General features: G+C 42.1%; 1 protein-coding gene across 2 annotated transcripts in view; it reads right to left on the minus strand.

The window, feature by feature from the left end:
* The window catches only part of babam2 (BRISC and BRCA1 A complex member 2), a 71,908-nt gene that overhangs the window by 6,756 nt on the left and 46,949 nt on the right, over positions 1-18,203 (minus strand). For both annotated transcript variants that reach the window (XM_041954403.1, XM_041954404.1), the window contains exon 8: positions 4,269-4,368. In XM_041954403.1, the coding sequence (XP_041810337.1) occupies positions 4,269-4,368 (100 nt within the window). The remainder of the gene's footprint in view (positions 1-4,268; positions 4,369-18,203) is intronic.

The following is an 18,203-nucleotide window of genomic DNA, read 5'->3' on the forward strand; positions in this document are numbered from 1 at the left end:
CTGAACTTTCCCACCCATGCTGTGAAAGGATTTCCCGCCCCCACTGTCACCGTGACATGCAGCCAAGTCTTTTTTATTGGCTGTTTGGATGTTGGAGTGATGCAAGACAGGTGATGTTGCTCTGCAGGTATTCAAACCTGCCTGCACCCATGACTTCCTCGCCCGCGCATCCATTTACTGCGTTCGTGCATTTGTCTGTGTGGAGTGTGATGCAATAACGCCGGAAGAGCTTCCTGCTGTGTGATTAAGAAATTTCTTCCCTCTCTGTCACATACGCATTCACACCACCCCCGGCTTTCATATTATAAAGAGTGACTGATCTGATATCTGACTACAAATTCATTTTTAAAAAATCAATGTCTGTTGGTAATGTGATAAGATCCGCATGGGCATCAAAATTCAAATCCTGTGGGAAAATCGTATTGGAAAAAAAAAAGAATAATAACTAAAAGAAAATCACTTGAAAAAACTGGGAACGCAGACCTCAGACCTCGCTGACTGCCTGCCATTTATAGATAAATGTCTTCATTATGACATGTCACTGCATGTTAATGAGAGGAGTAAACACCCATGATCTGCTTCTAATTGACCTCAGCCGCAGTGCAAATGTCTCATCAACTGCAATTTGCACAGCATCTTCATATTTGTAAGAAGGTACGGTCCACAGGTGAGCTCATGACTCATTGTTCAGTTTGCTGTGTAGTCAGCTTCTTGGAAATCAGCTCCCACACGTCATTGCTCTTTTGTTCCTGCACAGTGGAGAAGTCCCTGCACAGATGAATCCTGCCTGAAGATTTAGGTCTCTAGCCCTGACGCCATTACTTTGATGGCAGACTTGGACTGAGGAAAGATGTTTGTGTTAGCAACGACCGGAAATGGCCCGCTTTGCGGATACTGATACGACTGGTGCGACACAGTCTTTGGGAAAAAAAACATTTCTTTTTTTTGGCAGACTTCCACAATCTGGATGCAAAAACCCCAGCAGGCATTACTAGTTTATTGTTACAAATGAACAAACCTACAATCCACGATTTTTTTGCGTTGTAATAAAATAAAACACACCATTTAAGATAAATCTCAATGTGATGCTGTAAAAACAGAATTTCAGGAAGAAATCATTCTGCAGGAGGTGTGGTTTAGTGGTTTGCAGGTGAAAAGATGTTTGGCTGGCCACTGTACCTGGACTCAGTTCTGCTGAAAAGTTGAACTGTTTTAGACTCTAATCTTTATTTCAAACAGCAATTTGATTACTACTCCAATACATAACAGGTTCTCCAAGATTTTGTGAAAATGCTTGTTAGCAAAGGCAATAAAACAGTAAAATCCTTTACATACATTTACCACACGTAATCAGAGAGGCAAACACCTGAGACCCAAAGACTGAAATATCTATTTTCACTCACAGCTGAGTAATTTAACCCTGAATGTATCACCTGCACCCTCCTAAGAATTGGTTTCTTTGTATTTTGTTTGTACGCTTACAGTCTATTTATTTCTACTGTGTACTGTGTGCTTGAGTGCACTTGTGACTTTATACTTTAAATAAAGTCACTTACAAGCTAATTAAAGTGTTATGCTGGTTTACAAGTGAGATGCCACTGGTCTCTTAGCGATCACAGCGGTGTTGTGTACTCTGTTGCCTGTGAGGGACAACACTTTCCTTAGTTCAGTCCAGTTATTGCTGTACAGCAATGTGTTGACCACGCTTCTCCTCTGATTTGCACAGTATGTGTGTGAAAATGCAACGAGCGCACACACTGTATATACCTGCTATCAATTCACAGACATAAGTGAGAAACCTGCTAGATGATTTCATTTAAATTAATCGAAAGCAACTTATTCCTCGTCTTGTGTGAGTTGATCACGTCGTGCATGCACACGGGAGATGACTGAAAACCCCTCAGGGCCTGGTAGCTTTTGAAGCTGATTTTCATGAGTAATTGTTGTAATGATGCAGATGCCAGGTGCTGCCATCACCCAGCACAATCATAGTCACATTCACAGCTGAGGTATGTGGCAGTATAGTTGTGTCAATACAATCACAGCATCTGGAATAAGTGGGAGGAAATAATTGATGGTGTTAAAAGAACAAAATGACTGCACGGCCTGTCCTTGTGAAGATAATAAAAATCTTTGTCTGGGATGTTAGAATGGTGTCTTTCTTTCTTTGCCACCTTTGGCCTCAGTCGATGAATCTCACAAACAATAACAGATATAGAGGAGTCAAGTGTTGCTTTGTGTCTCTGCTTACACTTTTAGCTTCTGTCTTTCCCCTCTGATGAAAGTCTATTATAACGGTAACAGTTATAATGTTAAAAGTTCACTCTACATCTCTCAATATTACTGTCTTGAAGATATGTAGAAGCAGCGAAAGTGCTTATGCTGATAACTAGCTGTCTTCTCTGTGGTGTTGCTTTAATAGCTCAAATTTCATTAAGGCTGTCACAAATCCAGTTTGAACAAATGGGAACTAACACACACATAGTCTGAATTGGCTTGACCATAACCCATGTGGCCGAATCAGAAACTACGTTGATGAATCGATGTTTTTTTTTTTGTTCATTTGCAGCGCCTCACATGAGTAACATAAGGTTAGCATGATCCCAGCCTCTGAATCACCGCCTGCCCTCATCTAGGATTTGTTCAGCCGTCTGAAGTGAAACAAAGTGTCCGTTCAGTCTAGTTATCAGGCTACAAACAGGTGACTCCAGATTTGCTGTGGTTGTAACGTACTGTAATAAAAGTCCTTTTGAAGAGGCTGTAAACAGCCTTGTCTTTACTCCTAATTTTTTCCATCTACAGTGTTGAATACAAAATGCTTCCACACATTACTTCTCACTTTCAGATGGTTTTGTGTCATGGTAATCCCTTCACAGCTTGCATGCGAATGAAATAGAGCCTCGGACATTTTACGCATGTCCCCCCGCTGGAGTACAAGGCCCGCCGCGATTATGCGCTTAAGATTTCTCATTTGGACAGGTCACTACAGACCATGTCATTACTTTCCCACCTTCAAAGGATCGTTTGAATTTCAAATGAAGCTGCAACAACGCACCGTGATACTTAGGCTAACAAATTGATACTGGTTTGTATAGTTCATGGCTCTGTTGTGTTGGCTGCAGTGCTCTTTACACTGCTGTCAGGGGAACAAGATGTTTGCTACAGTATTAAGTCACAAGACATCCCTGGCACAAAAAGAATAATCCCTGAAGCTGCATTTTAGTTTATTTATTGTGAATTTTAAAACACTTTTGAATTCAACAACAGCAGCTGGCCAGCATTCAGAGCGTAGCGCTGCTTACACTTTGTATGCTGTAAGAAAGCAATGGCCCTGAGTGAAATGGATGGGAGTATGCGTCTCGCACTGTACACTTAGAAATTTATATTGGCTCTTTAAAATGGTAATAATACTCCTCCTGCCTTGTGTAACATTGCCTTACTATTGATTCTGCTTTTCAGCATGCCTTTCCAAACACAGGCTGTGGCCTCTGTGACTCTTTCAGGGAGGTGGAGGGAGAGGCTCTGTCACTGCTGCTGGACTTAAACATCCAGAGACATGGAGGTCAGTCTGGGACACAAGTGTGAATAGGAAGAGATGGAGAGTATCTGTGTGCATTATGTGTATGCATGTGTGTGTGTGTGTTTGGGGGGCGTATGCAGGGGGGTGGGCATTTTCCCCCCCGAGGGAAATGGCATTACATCATGTCTACACAGCATATCTACCTGTCAACCTGCAGAAGCCAAGGAGCGCACAGACAGCCTATGGAGGTTGGCCAGTACGCCCACGTCGGCAGATGCCAGACACACGTGCATGAACGGGCATACACACATTAACACGTGCGCACACACAAACACGCTGCTCGACAAAAGACATTCCTCAGTGGACACACGCTTTGCTGCACCAACGCTTACGACTATGTAAAAACACACACACAGACACACACAGTGAGAAATCTTGCTCTTGTCTCACGGGTGGGTTGTTCGGGGGGCTATTCAGAGGGAGGCTTCCATGGGGAGGGATGATTGGGGGGAGAGGTGGGATTTCTAAAACATGTTCATTAATCGTATCTGTCACTTCTACACCATTTGCAAATAAGGATTGTCCAGAAAAAAAAAAAAACAGCTACACATCAAGTGTTAGAAATAATGTAACAAAGAGCAGAGCCTGACACTAACAGAGACCTTATTTTATTTGTGATGAAGACATACAGACATAGCACATCAAGCCATACTGTGAAAGTAAAATGAGTTATACTAAACACTGTTACCTTGTTGGTGAGTAACTGGCACACTTGAGGGACATAGTCAATTAGGCATCCTCCACTGGGGAATGCTGGGATATGAAGTGCTGAGGAGCCTCCCAGAGCACTGAGTGGGAAAAAAAAGACAACAGTTAGCCTGTAAACACACATATTTAGATTGCACAAAGCATAAAGTTTTTACCATGTTCCCTCTGCCACCATGATAATTCAAGACCAGGTGTGACCACCTGCCTTCATGGAAATGTATAGAAACTAATGAGCAAAACAAAAACCACCATGGAGCACATTAGTTGGCTGCTGCATACTGAAGTTGTAGAATTAAATATAAAGGAGTGCCTCATGCCTGTGGGATCCTCCTCATTCTCCTTCACTCGTTCATTTATTCTTTTGACGTCCTTCTGATTCAATCCTGCAGCACAGCTCCATTAGTGATTAGTGCATGCTTGTTTAATCAGGAAATCTGCCGCTGCAGCTCCCCAATGACTAACCAACTGAAGTAGTCACTCCCTCATTCTTCCTGATCTGGGGCAAAAACAGAGGGAATACCCTGAGGACGGGTTAAAGGTCTTAAGGAACCGCTTATTGGTTGTTAATGCTCATTTTAAGACACATAGGAGGATTTCGTCCGCAGCTTTCTATTTCTATTTCATTCTTCATTATAGCAGGACAGTCAAAGGGCATTTAGAAATGCCGTTAAGTCACATTAAAAGCAATGCCGAAGTGGATGACTGCTGTTTACCAGGTTAAGCATGCATGATGCACGTAAATAGCCTACATCATGTAACATTACATCAAATGTCAAAGATCACATATGTTGACATCCCATGTGCGTAATTGCCACAGGGGACCTGGAGACACGTCCCCTCCAATGTAAGAAAGAGGGAAATTTGATCCCCCCCCAGAAACTGTCATCCATCAGCACAGGCTGAGCTCATACTTTCATACTTGTGGAGGCAGCATTCAATGTACGACGAATTATTTGAACTATTCTGTACAGGATGTTTGGTTCGGTATGCCCTGTGACCAGAACAATTACTGTGAAAATAGTTTATTCATGTCTATGTACGCACAGAACAGACATTCTGGAAATGTCTGGCAAGTTTTGGCAGTGGACCAGTTGTCTAGATGTAGTATGCTAGTCACCATAACCTGGTTAGCCAGATTAATCAAGGTCATGTAGTGTAAACACAAATGAGAGATCAGGGCTGGAGGATCCTGCCAGACTCTGGTCACAGTGCTTGAGCCCTGCAACAATGTGCCTTCATGTGTGCTTGTTAGTCCATTCAATGAGTGTAAGCTGCAGTTGTTCAGGAATTAATAACAGTTCAGACTCTTATGATGGAGCATTACTGACATTTGTGCTTTTTTTTCCTTCTTGACAATATGCCAGTATTTGAGTGCCTTAAGTGTTAATCTGAATTATGGCCAATGTGCCACTGTTGAATATATGCATTTTTAAAAAGAAATTACAAAAATGTTATTTTCGACATGTCTTTGTTTCCCATACTGTCCCACCAACATATCAAACCGTGATTGTTAAGTCAAGGCTAATTTTCGTTTTATTCTGGTGCCTGCAGCTGCAGTTTATGATGTGTTTTAGGTTATGGAGTCATGCATCCTGGTTATGTTAATAATTATTCTTGACAGTTTGGCAAAGCTCCAAAAGACACAACTATAGTCAGTACAACATTTTTTAATAATCACGGGTCACCAAGTCCAGTCTCAGCTTGGCTTTAAGTCTCAAGTCAAGTCGAGTCTCAGGCATTCCGAGTCCGATCACAGACGAGTCTGACTCGAGTCCAAGTGTCAAGTCTAGAGCGCTACATCATCCACAAAGAAATAGCTTTTTTCCCCCCATGGTGTATGAACATATTTTCCACATAACACAGTTCTGAGAATTGCACCAGGTTGAAAATTCCAAAGAAAGATTGTGGGAGTAGTGAGGAGGAAGGTGGAGCACAGCACTGTGCCTTCCACCTTACTGTCATGACCTAAACCCACAGATGTTTATGGGAAAATTATGTCTTAACAGGGGTGACGAAAGGGTCAACACTGACTGGACTCATAGTTTTGACTATACGTACAGGCTTGGCCTAAGATATGGAGAATGATGAGGGAGTGCTCTGTGTAGAAAACAGCTGGTTTCTCATCTGCTTCTCATCTGACACATACAGGAGTTTCCACTGATAGTCTGAATTTACTAAAATTAGCTAAAGACAAGAATCACACCCATTCACAAAGATTCAGATATGCTAACAACTTTTGCTCAGTTTAGTCTTTTTGCTAACTGATGCTCAACTGAATATTAACATGGTCTTATTCACAGAGAAGACATGCAAATGGTCATGAAGCCATTTTCACTGTCAAAGTCCTTTTCTCCTGAACTCCAAAGCCACCATTTACAGTAGGCTTTGTGCTCATAATTAGCATTAGCCTGCGCATTTTGCTGTGCACCAACAAATGGTCGATTGAAAATGACTTGCAGCGATGAGGAGAGAAGCCTTTGAAAATGAAAATCTAAATGATGCCCATCTATCCTCCCACAGATCTAAGAATAGCTCCATATCATTCAGATGGAAATGCGGACAGAGGCACAAAATAGATGGTGCCGTGTTCGTCACTCATTTGTGTCAATGGCAGGCGTGCAAACAAATGTGATGCATTTTGGATTTCATTGGGTTTGCCTCTGGAACACTTGATTGAATGGAAGCTGATTACACACCAGGCTCCTGGGCTATTATCAAATGAAAGGTCACCAACATCCAAAACCTGACTATTCGAGGAGGTCTAAAACAGCGGCTCCCACCTGGTCTAGTCTTAGGCTGCATATTTTCCCTTAGATGTCAGGCCGCGGGCTAATTCGGGCCACTTTAACCGGGCCAGTGCATAAAAGCAGCAAAGATCCTGGAAAGATGATACAGTCAACAGACAAAGCTGGCATCGATAGGCTACTACGCATAGTATGGTTGCATGTTGTTGCGCTTCTACTAACTAGAAAACAGAAACAGGTACATAAAAAATTAAAAAGAATATTAATAGTCCAGAAGTGTTCTATATTTTGAAGTAGTTTCTTTTTTACAAAGCTGAGTTAATGGTTGAGAATTACTGCTCTAAAACATGACCGAAAGTAAAGTTTTCAGCCTCCACCTTGAATAGACCCAACGCTGAAAAATGCTGACTGCAGAGTATATTTCCTGAACACGAGCCATCGTCTGCACTTAGGTGCCAAAACAGAGAATCAAACCTTTGACAAGCAACATGTTATCACAAGGTCGAGCTGAGGGGGGCAATTTAATGAGGCAGCAAGTTAACATGTGCAAAACCAGAGTGCACTGCATATCTGTGCAGTTATGACAATCTGAAAAGATGTCCCAGGCAGGGTAGGAAGGGTCATTACGTCACTGTGTAGTGCGTGAATACACATTGGTGCCATACTTGATAGCTCTCAAAGCAGTTAGCTTGGTAAATGGGTAGACCATCCCCCCCTCCCAGTTTCACAGGTTATCAGCTTTCTCAAATTTATCAAATTAAGTCTGAGCCCTTGCATAAAGAGACAGAAGTCAATGATGGATCAAAATGAATGCAGCCCAGGGCGATATCCGCTAATTTAGCCCCTAATGTGAGTCAAGCTCGACAGAGATGCTGGATCCTTCATTTCCCGTAATGCAAGCAAAAGCATCTCGTTGCTTGTGTCTTTCAAACTGCACACTCTGTTTATAACGCAGGTTTTATTAACATTTAACAGAAATCACGATCTTTTTCGAACCCTAACCAAAGTGCTTTTCTTGCCTAAACCACAGAAAGGAGTCTGGGCAGGAGCCCTTGATTCTGGTGTCACAGTCCTGCACTTTGTATGCCCGCCATCCACCCCAACCACCTTCCCGCGACTCCAGTGCAGTCCTTAAATGCAGCGTTGCATTCACTTAAACAATAATCCACGCAGCAATTATGCTGTCACCACAATGTAATTATGAATGCAATTTAGTTATATATAAACATAATGTATACGAGGCAGGGTTGGAAAGAGGGAGGCACCAATCTGACTTTACAGTCCTGAGACTGATACCTGAGCTTTGGGTATTGGCTCATAACAAGTACCGATCCAATACATAAATGATTTGTTTATGTTTAAGGCAACATCAGGTTTGTATTAACATATACTGTAAATACGTAAATATAAATGTACTGAATTATTGTTTATTAAAACAATGGTGTCCAATACCAAACTGGCCACTGTAACCAATACCCACTCCAGCTATCTCAGTCAGTATCGCACTGATATCTGATATCAGTATTGGTGCATCTCCAGTTTGATAACAATAGGTAAAATGTTCCTGAAATGGCATCTTTATTAATACGCCATTATTAGACTTCCAGTATGAGCTTGAAATGGCTTTAAATGGAGTTTCCTGTGGGTGAGCTCAGAATCGAGACATAATGGTGTTTTACTTTCCAAGTGGCACCCTGAAGAGTCCCTGCTTCTGTCTCCACTGGCGACACCGCTCTCAACACTACCCACACACACTGGAGTCATCATGCAGACATGCTGCCTAACACAAGCCCTCTGAGCAATGCAACCTACTGTATGACATATTTACAGCAGAGCGTGATACATGCATGCATGCATGTATGTAAACACAGACACACACGCACGCACACAAACAGTTTAACAACTTATTGAGGTCCAAAAGAGAGCAGTAAAAGCTCACAATTATTGGAGGTGCAGCACATTCATAAGATCATGGACCAGTGACACGAGTCCTCACAGTAGAAAGAACACAGCGGTTATCAGAGGTATAAGTAGAGGCGTCTCTGCCGTATGACATATTTCCACCAGACAGTTAACATGCATGCATATAAACACACACAAACACACACACACTCATGCTGTACAGTGACAGGGCTGTCTGTGACTTCATCAACCAGAGATTATCCTGTGTGACTCAGGTGGATGGTGACGAAGCTCAGTTTGTTTATTTGTGTGTCGTTCTGTGTATGTGTGAGAGAGGGTGTGTATGACAGCGCAGTGACAGCGTGAGAGCAGATAAAGGCTCAATTGGAAAGAGGGCAGATATGATTCATTACCAAAGTGAAAGATAAGGCCAAGAAGAACTGTTTGGAGATTCAAATGTAGTTTCAAAGCAGCAACATTTCCATTTTGATTGCCTTCTTCATTTCCTAAAGCCTGGAGGTTCCTTGGAGGCCCACATATGACTCTGCTTGTTGACTGTTTGGACTAAATAACATCCTATTCTTCCTCTGTGACTGGACAAGGCGCCTTTGGCCTATGGCAATAGGAGTCAGTAACCTTTCTGTTATGAGGTGACTATCCTGGCATAACAGTGCTGAATTTTACTCAGATTCACTATTCATCATCCACTTGGATAAAACCAGATTAATAAGAGCTGCAGGCTGCAACCATTACACTCTCACTACCATTTGACGGGGCTGGGGAACAGCGAACCATTCTCTTATTGCTAAATATCACCCCGTCAACTGGCGGCACTTGATGTATCTGACGGCAGGGTGGGTGCTAATGGCTGTGTGAGCTCCACATGTCTGCATGTCGCGACTATTGTATATCACTGGATTACTAAGCCTTTAAAAAAAATGTACCTATGCGATGTATTTGAACAGCCACAGCTGAGAGCTGCAGGTGAGGTGGCTGATGCTGAATAAATCCCAGGACACAAAGCAGTGTGCACCACATAGAAGAACCATAATGCTTTGGACTGCAAAGTTTCTTGAGTGGTGGGGTCTTACATAAACCTGTTTTACAGTTTTGGTTATTTCACATTAGAGATTTCATATTTGTGTTTCTTTCACGGTGTTACTCAGGTGGCACTCAGGCTGTTTGTTGATGCTGGTGGGCCATTTTGCTGTGGGTGTTTTTGATTGTTGCTAATTCAGTCATGAATATTTCTTTGTTATTGAGAAAAAGGTATGATTTGACTATAATTTTGAGAGTTTTTAGGGGGGACACAGTGGTCGGTTTGACTGATGGCTCTGATTATACTTAACTTAGCCACTTTTAACAACACGTTCACGTTCAGTGTGACTTTATGGTTTTAGGCAATGCTACACACATTCCATTTCTTTTAATCACTAAACTGCCCATTCAATTTATAAACTTTCTGATTATTTGCCTGTTCGGCCTCTTTTTAATGAACAAAGCTGTTCAGCCCTATAGCGGGAGATTTATTCTGATTTTTTTTTTTTTTTTAATATTTTGAAGATAGCATAAACACATACTTTAGACTAAGCACAGGGGATTTAAGATGGCCTATATATTGAGGAGAACCTACTTACAATAGCAAAGCAGCATCACAAAACGCACTTCACACAGACGTACAGGAAAACACACTGTGCAGAAGTGTTCAAGGAGACAAGGACGAGGAAAAAGTGGCAGAGTACTTTGAGCTGTTGGGAGTGAGAGAAGCGTCTGCACTGACATCTCAGACTGTTGAGTGGGATTGCTGGGTTAGTGGTGATTTTATTTTATCAGACTGACAATTTCTGACTGCGACAAGACGCTCACAAAACCTTGAAAAATATCTGATCGAAATGCAAAGATTTTCAAAGGCTATAAAACACCTCTACAGACCCTGGAGAAGGGACACACACAAACTGTACACCCACACAAGCACATGCACACACACACATACACTCACACATCAGCAGGCAGGCAGGCAGGCAAGTATGCACGCACGCATGCATACACGCGCACACACACACATACACACACACACACACACACACACACACACACACACACACACACAGGCACCTAAAGGCAAATGCAGATACACAAACATAAGTGCACTGCAGCCTAAAACTGTCTCTCTGTGTTGATTTTTCTGGGCTCCTAAATCTGGTTTGGGGGCAGAGACGGTGCCCACTCGATTCTTTTATGCAATGCAGCAGGTTTTCTGGGGGAAGGAGAGATGTATCCAACTCATCTCATGGGCACAGCACAATCAGGTAAACGAGAAGTAAAAGTGAGAATGAAAAGAGCGATGAGTCTGGTAACAAAATGGTCGGAGGAGACACAAAAGCAATCAGGAAAAAAAAAAGATGTGTGGTTGTCGATGATGGTTACAGAGCCAAATTACACACTGAAGTTATCTGGAACTGATGCAAGATGCAATGAAATCATTACTCACTCAAATAGTTCACTATTATGGATACAAACTCTGTAAGCCATACATTTTATAGCTGAGCAATTTTTTGCTGCAGCATTAAGAAAGAAAGAAAATAAAGGATTGCTCTGAAGGATTGGTATCGGGCCGGTCCAGGCATATTCTAATGGATTTATATTCTCTAAAATAAAGCTGATCTAAATCCGATCCTTTCTTCACTGTATTCTGCTGTTTTGTCAACCTCAGCCTGCTCATGTTGCAGCTCTGCTCTCCTTATTGACAGCTGGGTTCTACGGCGCAACGTGTGTGAATGTGAAAAATGATTTGATTGCACCAGTGGTTGACTCCGCTCTGACACCAGGGTTGGCAAAATTCACTGTGCAATGCACACGTAGTCTCCGTTCTCTCTTTCTCATTAGCAAAGAACAGTATACAAAACATTCTGGTTACGGCTTCTCATTATTTGCCAGTGCATCGCTTTCGCTCGTTAAAATGACAAACGTCTCCGACAGCAGGTCATATCAGCTGTCAGCCGATGCTTTTCCAGCAATCGAGTGATCCAGTGAGTTTTCTCTGATGGCTTTCCTTGGCCATTTTCTAGCTATGATTGTGAACAAGCCACGGCACTATCAAGCTAATCAAGGTCAGAGACTTTGGTAAGAGGTATGACAAGTAAAAGATTTGTATGATGCTCCTTTAAAAAAGAAAAAAAAGAGAAAATGCAAATCAGGTGCATTTCCATCAACTGGATCGGAGTGAACAAAATAGGCTACACAAAGCGTAGTTTTGTCAGAAAAGCTACACAAGGCTGTAACATACAGAGCAAAAGAAGTAGAGGTTGTCTGAAACAAAACCAGCTGTTTGCCAATCACTAATAAACCTCAAAGAAGAAGAAACAAAAACAGTTGCCTTGGCCGTCTATGAGAGAAACATGGAGGTCTTCAGCAATTTTTTGACAAATCAGTCACGTGAGGTAAATGTTCGCTACGTCAGAACATGTTCGGAAAAGGTGTTTCCACCCCCCATTAAGGTGCATTAGGTGCAAAAACCACCTCAAACAAGCAGAAAAAGTTTTTGTTGAAATTAAGTACATATATTTATAATCTTGCCGTTTTCATCAACCTTTTTTAGTATGATACTACAAAATGTGCATAAAAATGCACTGATGGAAACACAGCCAGTTACCTGGAGCCACAGCAAGATGCTACCTATGATAGATCAGGAGAAGCTGCTTTGCTGTATGCCTCATGTGAGATTAATGTTAAAAAATTCCACAGGGACAGACACGTATGATCTTCTTTTGAAGATCTTTCTGAAAAATCCGATAGCTATTCACATCTTTAATTGGACTCTTTGTAATATAAATCCAAGGCAACACACTCTCAACCCACTTCACACTAGTGACCCTACTACTGCCCTGTCTCTAAACTATTCTGGTTTGCTGGGATATTAGAAACCTACATTTATTGCTCTGATCTTAGCACAACCTCCACTGCAACACTAGTTGGTAAAGAAACCATTTGGACTGACAACAAATTCTACCCAAAAAACGCCTCCAAAGCAAACATTTTTTTACATTCTCTGAATGTCTACATCTATTTAACACTTAACGGCTAGTTTAAATGTGTAGGGAGGGAAAATCATAGGGGCTACACAGCGGAACACCACGCCTTTCACAATGTATTTTCCTCTAGACGGCCCATAAAACGTTATATAACAAATGAACACTGATTCTTAAGCAGGTGAATCTGTAAGCCTGCAGAATTACAGTGATTTGTCTTCTCATAGTCAATAATTTCGACGGGAAAAGAAACACATACGGTTGTACAGTCCCATCAAAGAGAGGAGCCAATGCAACAGTCTACGTACACTGTACATTATTGGTAAAAATGTGGGTGTCTGTCAGGGTATTTCAACATCTTTTTTCCCCTTGCCGCTCTGTAAGGCAGAAAACATTACAGTGATCGTCTGTTTGAAGACAGGGGAAGAAAAAGTAACAGAGAGAGTAAGAAAGAGAGAGGAAGAGGGAATAGAAATAGAGGTATAACACTGTAGCTCAGGGGGCTTACGAGTTTGCGTTCAGAGCTCTTAGATCCAAGCCCCTGCTGAAGGAGAGTAAAAGTGAGATATCAAACAACTCAGGAGTGATGAAAGAGAAGAGTAGAGAGGTGGAGGAAAGAGAAAAGGAGAGAGAGGGAAAAGCTCTCTTCTCCCGTGTGTTGTTTTTTTTTCCTCGCTGCGTTTCAGTCGAGCGAGGGACGACCTTGCTGGGTAGAGCACAGCTCTTCTCTCTCTTTTAAGTCCCACTCACTCTCTCGGTTCCCTTTGAGGATCAGCCAGAGGGATCAGCAGAGGAGAGAGAGTGATAGAAAAACGGAGAAAGATGGAGAGAAAAGAGACAGGCGGCAGACATGTGAAAAACAGGAGGGAAGGGGAGGGGGTGTTTGGAGAGATACGACCGAGGACACGAGTTAAAAACTGGAAAAAGTCCATTTGAAAAAAGTGAGATAGGCAAGACGGCAGTGAAGGATAGGGGAGCAAGGGATGCAACGATAGAGGATGAATGGACAAACAACTGAAAGATGGATCAAAATGATGGGATGATTGATGAAATGACAGAAAAAGTAGATGTAGATGTGAATAGATGTAGCTGATATGGCAGCCCGTGCCAACAGTGAAATCCAGTGGTGCCAAAGCTGAAATGATGCTACACTCACTTACGGCTGCAGCTAAAGACTATTTTCATTGTCAATTAAGCTGCAGATTATTTTCTCGATTAGTATTTTAGTAGTTTGGCCTATAAATTTTCAGAAAATGCTGAAAAACGTCGATCAGTGTTCCCCAAAGCCCAAGACACTCAGTTTATTGTCAGAGATGTGTAAAGAATCCCAAAATAATGATATTTATGAAGCTGGAATCTGAGAATTTATATTTTTTTATTCCTAAAAAAATGACTCAAACCGATTAATCAATTATCAAAATAGTTGCCAATTAAATAAACAGTTGACAACTAACCAAATAATCATTCTGCTCTAAACTTATATTTTATAAAATTAGGATTTAAACAATTTGCAAAACTATTAATAGGGTTAAAGTTCAGTTTAAAGGTTTAATATTTTAATGAAATCAAATCCCTTTTTTTGATATTATTTTTTGCATTTTTTCAGCAACAGCCAATAAATGTTTCTACTTTCAGTAATTATCTCTCTATATAGTAGTTTTCTTGGTGGTGGTCTGCCATTCTGCCAGTACCACTCTGCTGATGGCCTCATTGTATACTGTTCACTGTCTTCACACCGTGTCAGAGCTGTACGGCTAATGGAATATTCTAGTGCTGCTGCTTCACTTTCAAGGCATTTTTTTTAATGTGACGCAGCCACAGGAAACACAATCAAAAACGCATCTACAAAACAAAACAAGAGGTGCATTACCACCATCAACTGTTTCTACCAACACATTTTATATACTGTCATATCACCAAAACCTAGTATTAAGTGTGGGCTCAGACTACACATGCTCTGCAGTTACCAAATCAACTAGAAGAGAAATCTTAAGGACTCCAACTTAAAGGTAGGAAGGGAAGCAGAGCTGATTAAAAACTGGGAAAAGTGAATTAAAAGTGTACATAGACAAGACAGCAGGATCATGGATAAAGGAGCAATAAAAGGAGGAATAGATGTGTGGACAGATGGAGGATGAATGCATAGACAACAGAAAAAAGAAAACAAAAAAGAGAGGAGGATTGATTAAAAGGTGGAATGACAGAAAGATTGCAGACATAAAGAACATTTTGACACTGAATAGATGTATTTGATATGACAGCCTGTACCAACACTGAAAACCAGCGGTGCCAGAACTAAAGCTCAGCCAATTTCTGTAGCTGTCCACAGCTGCTACACTCACTATTTCATAAAATTAGAACTGATTTAAACAATTTCCAAAGCTGTTTTGATGTGAATTTTATTTTGGCATTATATGATATTGTGAACATTTGTGCTCGCTCGGGTTAATGCAGAAGCTCCTGAATGTCGCTGTCTATCAAACGCTTGCTCGAAAAACAGAGAAATGTGCAGGAGCGCTGCAACAAATGAGTTTTCCTCTTCACTGGAGCCAATGCAGAGACAATGGGCAGCTACACAAGACCAAAGACTAACAAGGGTCAGTAAGGACATGGAGGAAAACTAACAGGGTAACAGATCTGCATGAACACACGTACGGCAAAAGGCTCGCACACATCTGCATGCTAAATTAGGTAGCATCCACAATGAGTACAATACAAATGCACTCATGCATGAACTCACACACACATGCAATCGTTTGTCTTCAAACAACAGTGCAGAAGACATACATTTTTGCCCTGGGTCATGAATTAACACACTCCCACACAGCTCACAAAAAGGTGCACAAAAGCATGTAGCGGAGCATATTCATACACGGCCTTGATATGCATATGTGCAAATATCTCAAGACAAAGCGGCAACATTAAGCAGGAGAAGAGGGTGGTAAATGAGAGCTTGGCTCAGTGTGGCACTGTTAAGCCTCTGCGTTTTGAGATGTTTCTTAGAGGGTTTAGATGAGGAGGATTTGTTTTATAGCCTCTCCTCCTTTATCTAACACCCCACCACTCCGCCAGCAACCACCCCGCTCCATCCCCTGCGCCGTAGCTTCCCCACTTCCTGCTCTCCACTCTACTGCCTTTAGCCTCCTTCTGTCTGTTCTCCTCATGCAACTGGCAGAGGAGGAGAGCCTCTAACACCACTGCAACAGCTTCAGTCTGGTCTGGAACCGTGGTAAGGTCAGTCTCCCTCACAAACACACACACACACACACGGCTCCATCATAAAACAGGCAGGCATATGTAATGAACATGCATATCTAAACCCTGAGGTATTCTGCACTTCCAACGCTCTTGGTAAAAGCCGGTTCAACCGAGCGGTTTAGCTGTGCAGAACGGTGTCTATCAAAACAGCACTTTGCTTGTTAACACACGGGCAATTAATATGACCAAGAATGCGCAGTGCGTGTAAGCCACAGAGCAATAAATGCAAACCTAAATGCTCTCTCTTTACATTCAGAGTTGAAAGCCTACAGTAAAAGACAAATTAAACATCTTGGAGGTTGTGCTACATCCCGCTAAGGAGGATTGTGTCCTGCAAAAGAGATATAGCAGTCTGTCTCATATTATTGCTTAGATACGCTCTTACACATGCACAGCACGGAGAACATGAGCATTACGTAGGACAAGCAGTAGGTAGGTGACCTTTGTTTTGTGTGGTGTAAGGTCCTGTCGCAATTCATTTTTACATATTGGAGAGACGGAGCGTCTGTGTCTGTGCATTTATCCGCTTTGGCGATTGTGCTGGCGAGTGGGAGATAAGGGGATACACAGAGTAAATTAGAGAGAGGTGATGCGCAAAAGATGGAATGATAATGGCAGGAGACAGAAGACGGAAGGATTTGACTATTGCAAGAATTAAAAACAACTGGAGACAAGGACAAAAAGAAGGAGCCACGGAGGAGCATGGGAGATGAGGATGAAAAAGGAACATGTTGAGACAGGAGGATGGGAGAGAGAGAGAGGGAGGGAGGGCGGGAGAGAGCGAGAAAGAGTGGTGGTGGTGTTGGGGAGCAGAGGTCTCTTAACCTGGTGCGACGGGGCGTGTGCTTGTAAATAAACATCAGCCTGAGATTATTCCGAGCACGAAAGCCCAGACCGTGGGGCCCTGAGGTCAGAGTGGGCCCATACCTGGCTCACACACACACAAATACACACACACACAGCTGTGTTTCCATCACTTCAGAGGACAGTACATTTACTTAGATTAATTTCCTGGAGAATTACCTTAACCCTAAATACTACTTGTCTAACTCCTAATCCTAATCCTAACCTTAACCAAAGTCTTCACCCTAAAAAGTAATGATTTACAGATTTACATCACCACAACATATAAAAATAAACAATAAATGTACACACACGGACTTAAACATGTTTGAACTTCTATCCTTGTGGGGACACTCATTGACATAATGTATTCCCGGGTCCCTTACCCGAACGTTAGCCATCACAACTAAGTGCCTAAATCCAAACATTAGCCTAACCCTTACCTAAATCTAACCTAACCTAAGACTTAAAACCCGGTCTTAACCCTCACTCCCTCAAACTGGTTCTCACAAAGATAGGTGCCTGCGCACACACACACACACACACACACACACACACACACACACACACACACACACACACACACACACACACCTACAAAGACTTTGTGTTGCGAGCAAAGCCTATTCAAGTACTGGTGCATGCACACAACCACATGAAAACAGACACACACATTTGGGTTATAAAAACCCACAAGCATGCATGCATCCAAACACACACCCATCTGCGCACACACAGACACACACACGCCCAAATGTAAACTGACAAATGCACACAAACGCATACATACACACTAAATCTAGCAAGACAAAAACAGGATTTGAACAAAGAGAATACACACTGCTGAAGTACCCACTCATACAGTGCCCACAGACTCACAGAAAACACTGCACACATCCTGTGTACACACACACACACACACATACATGCACATGCACACACATGCGCACGCACACAGTCTCTGTACTGTTAACACCCCAGATGTCTGTAGACATCCAGTCATCCCTAGCTCAGACGCTGTGTGTCATCCATCTCATTTTTTGTTCTTCCCTTGTTTTTGAGGAACCGACTGATGAGTCCAGACACTGGGATGTGGGATTATTCACAATGACATAATATGTCGCTAGATTCACAGCACGC

The sequence above is a fragment of the Chelmon rostratus genome, chromosome 15 (genome assembly GCF_017976325.1).
Source record: "Chelmon rostratus isolate fCheRos1 chromosome 15, fCheRos1.pri, whole genome shotgun sequence".
In the NCBI taxonomy this organism is placed as follows: Eukaryota; Metazoa; Chordata; class Actinopteri; order Chaetodontiformes; family Chaetodontidae; genus Chelmon; species Chelmon rostratus.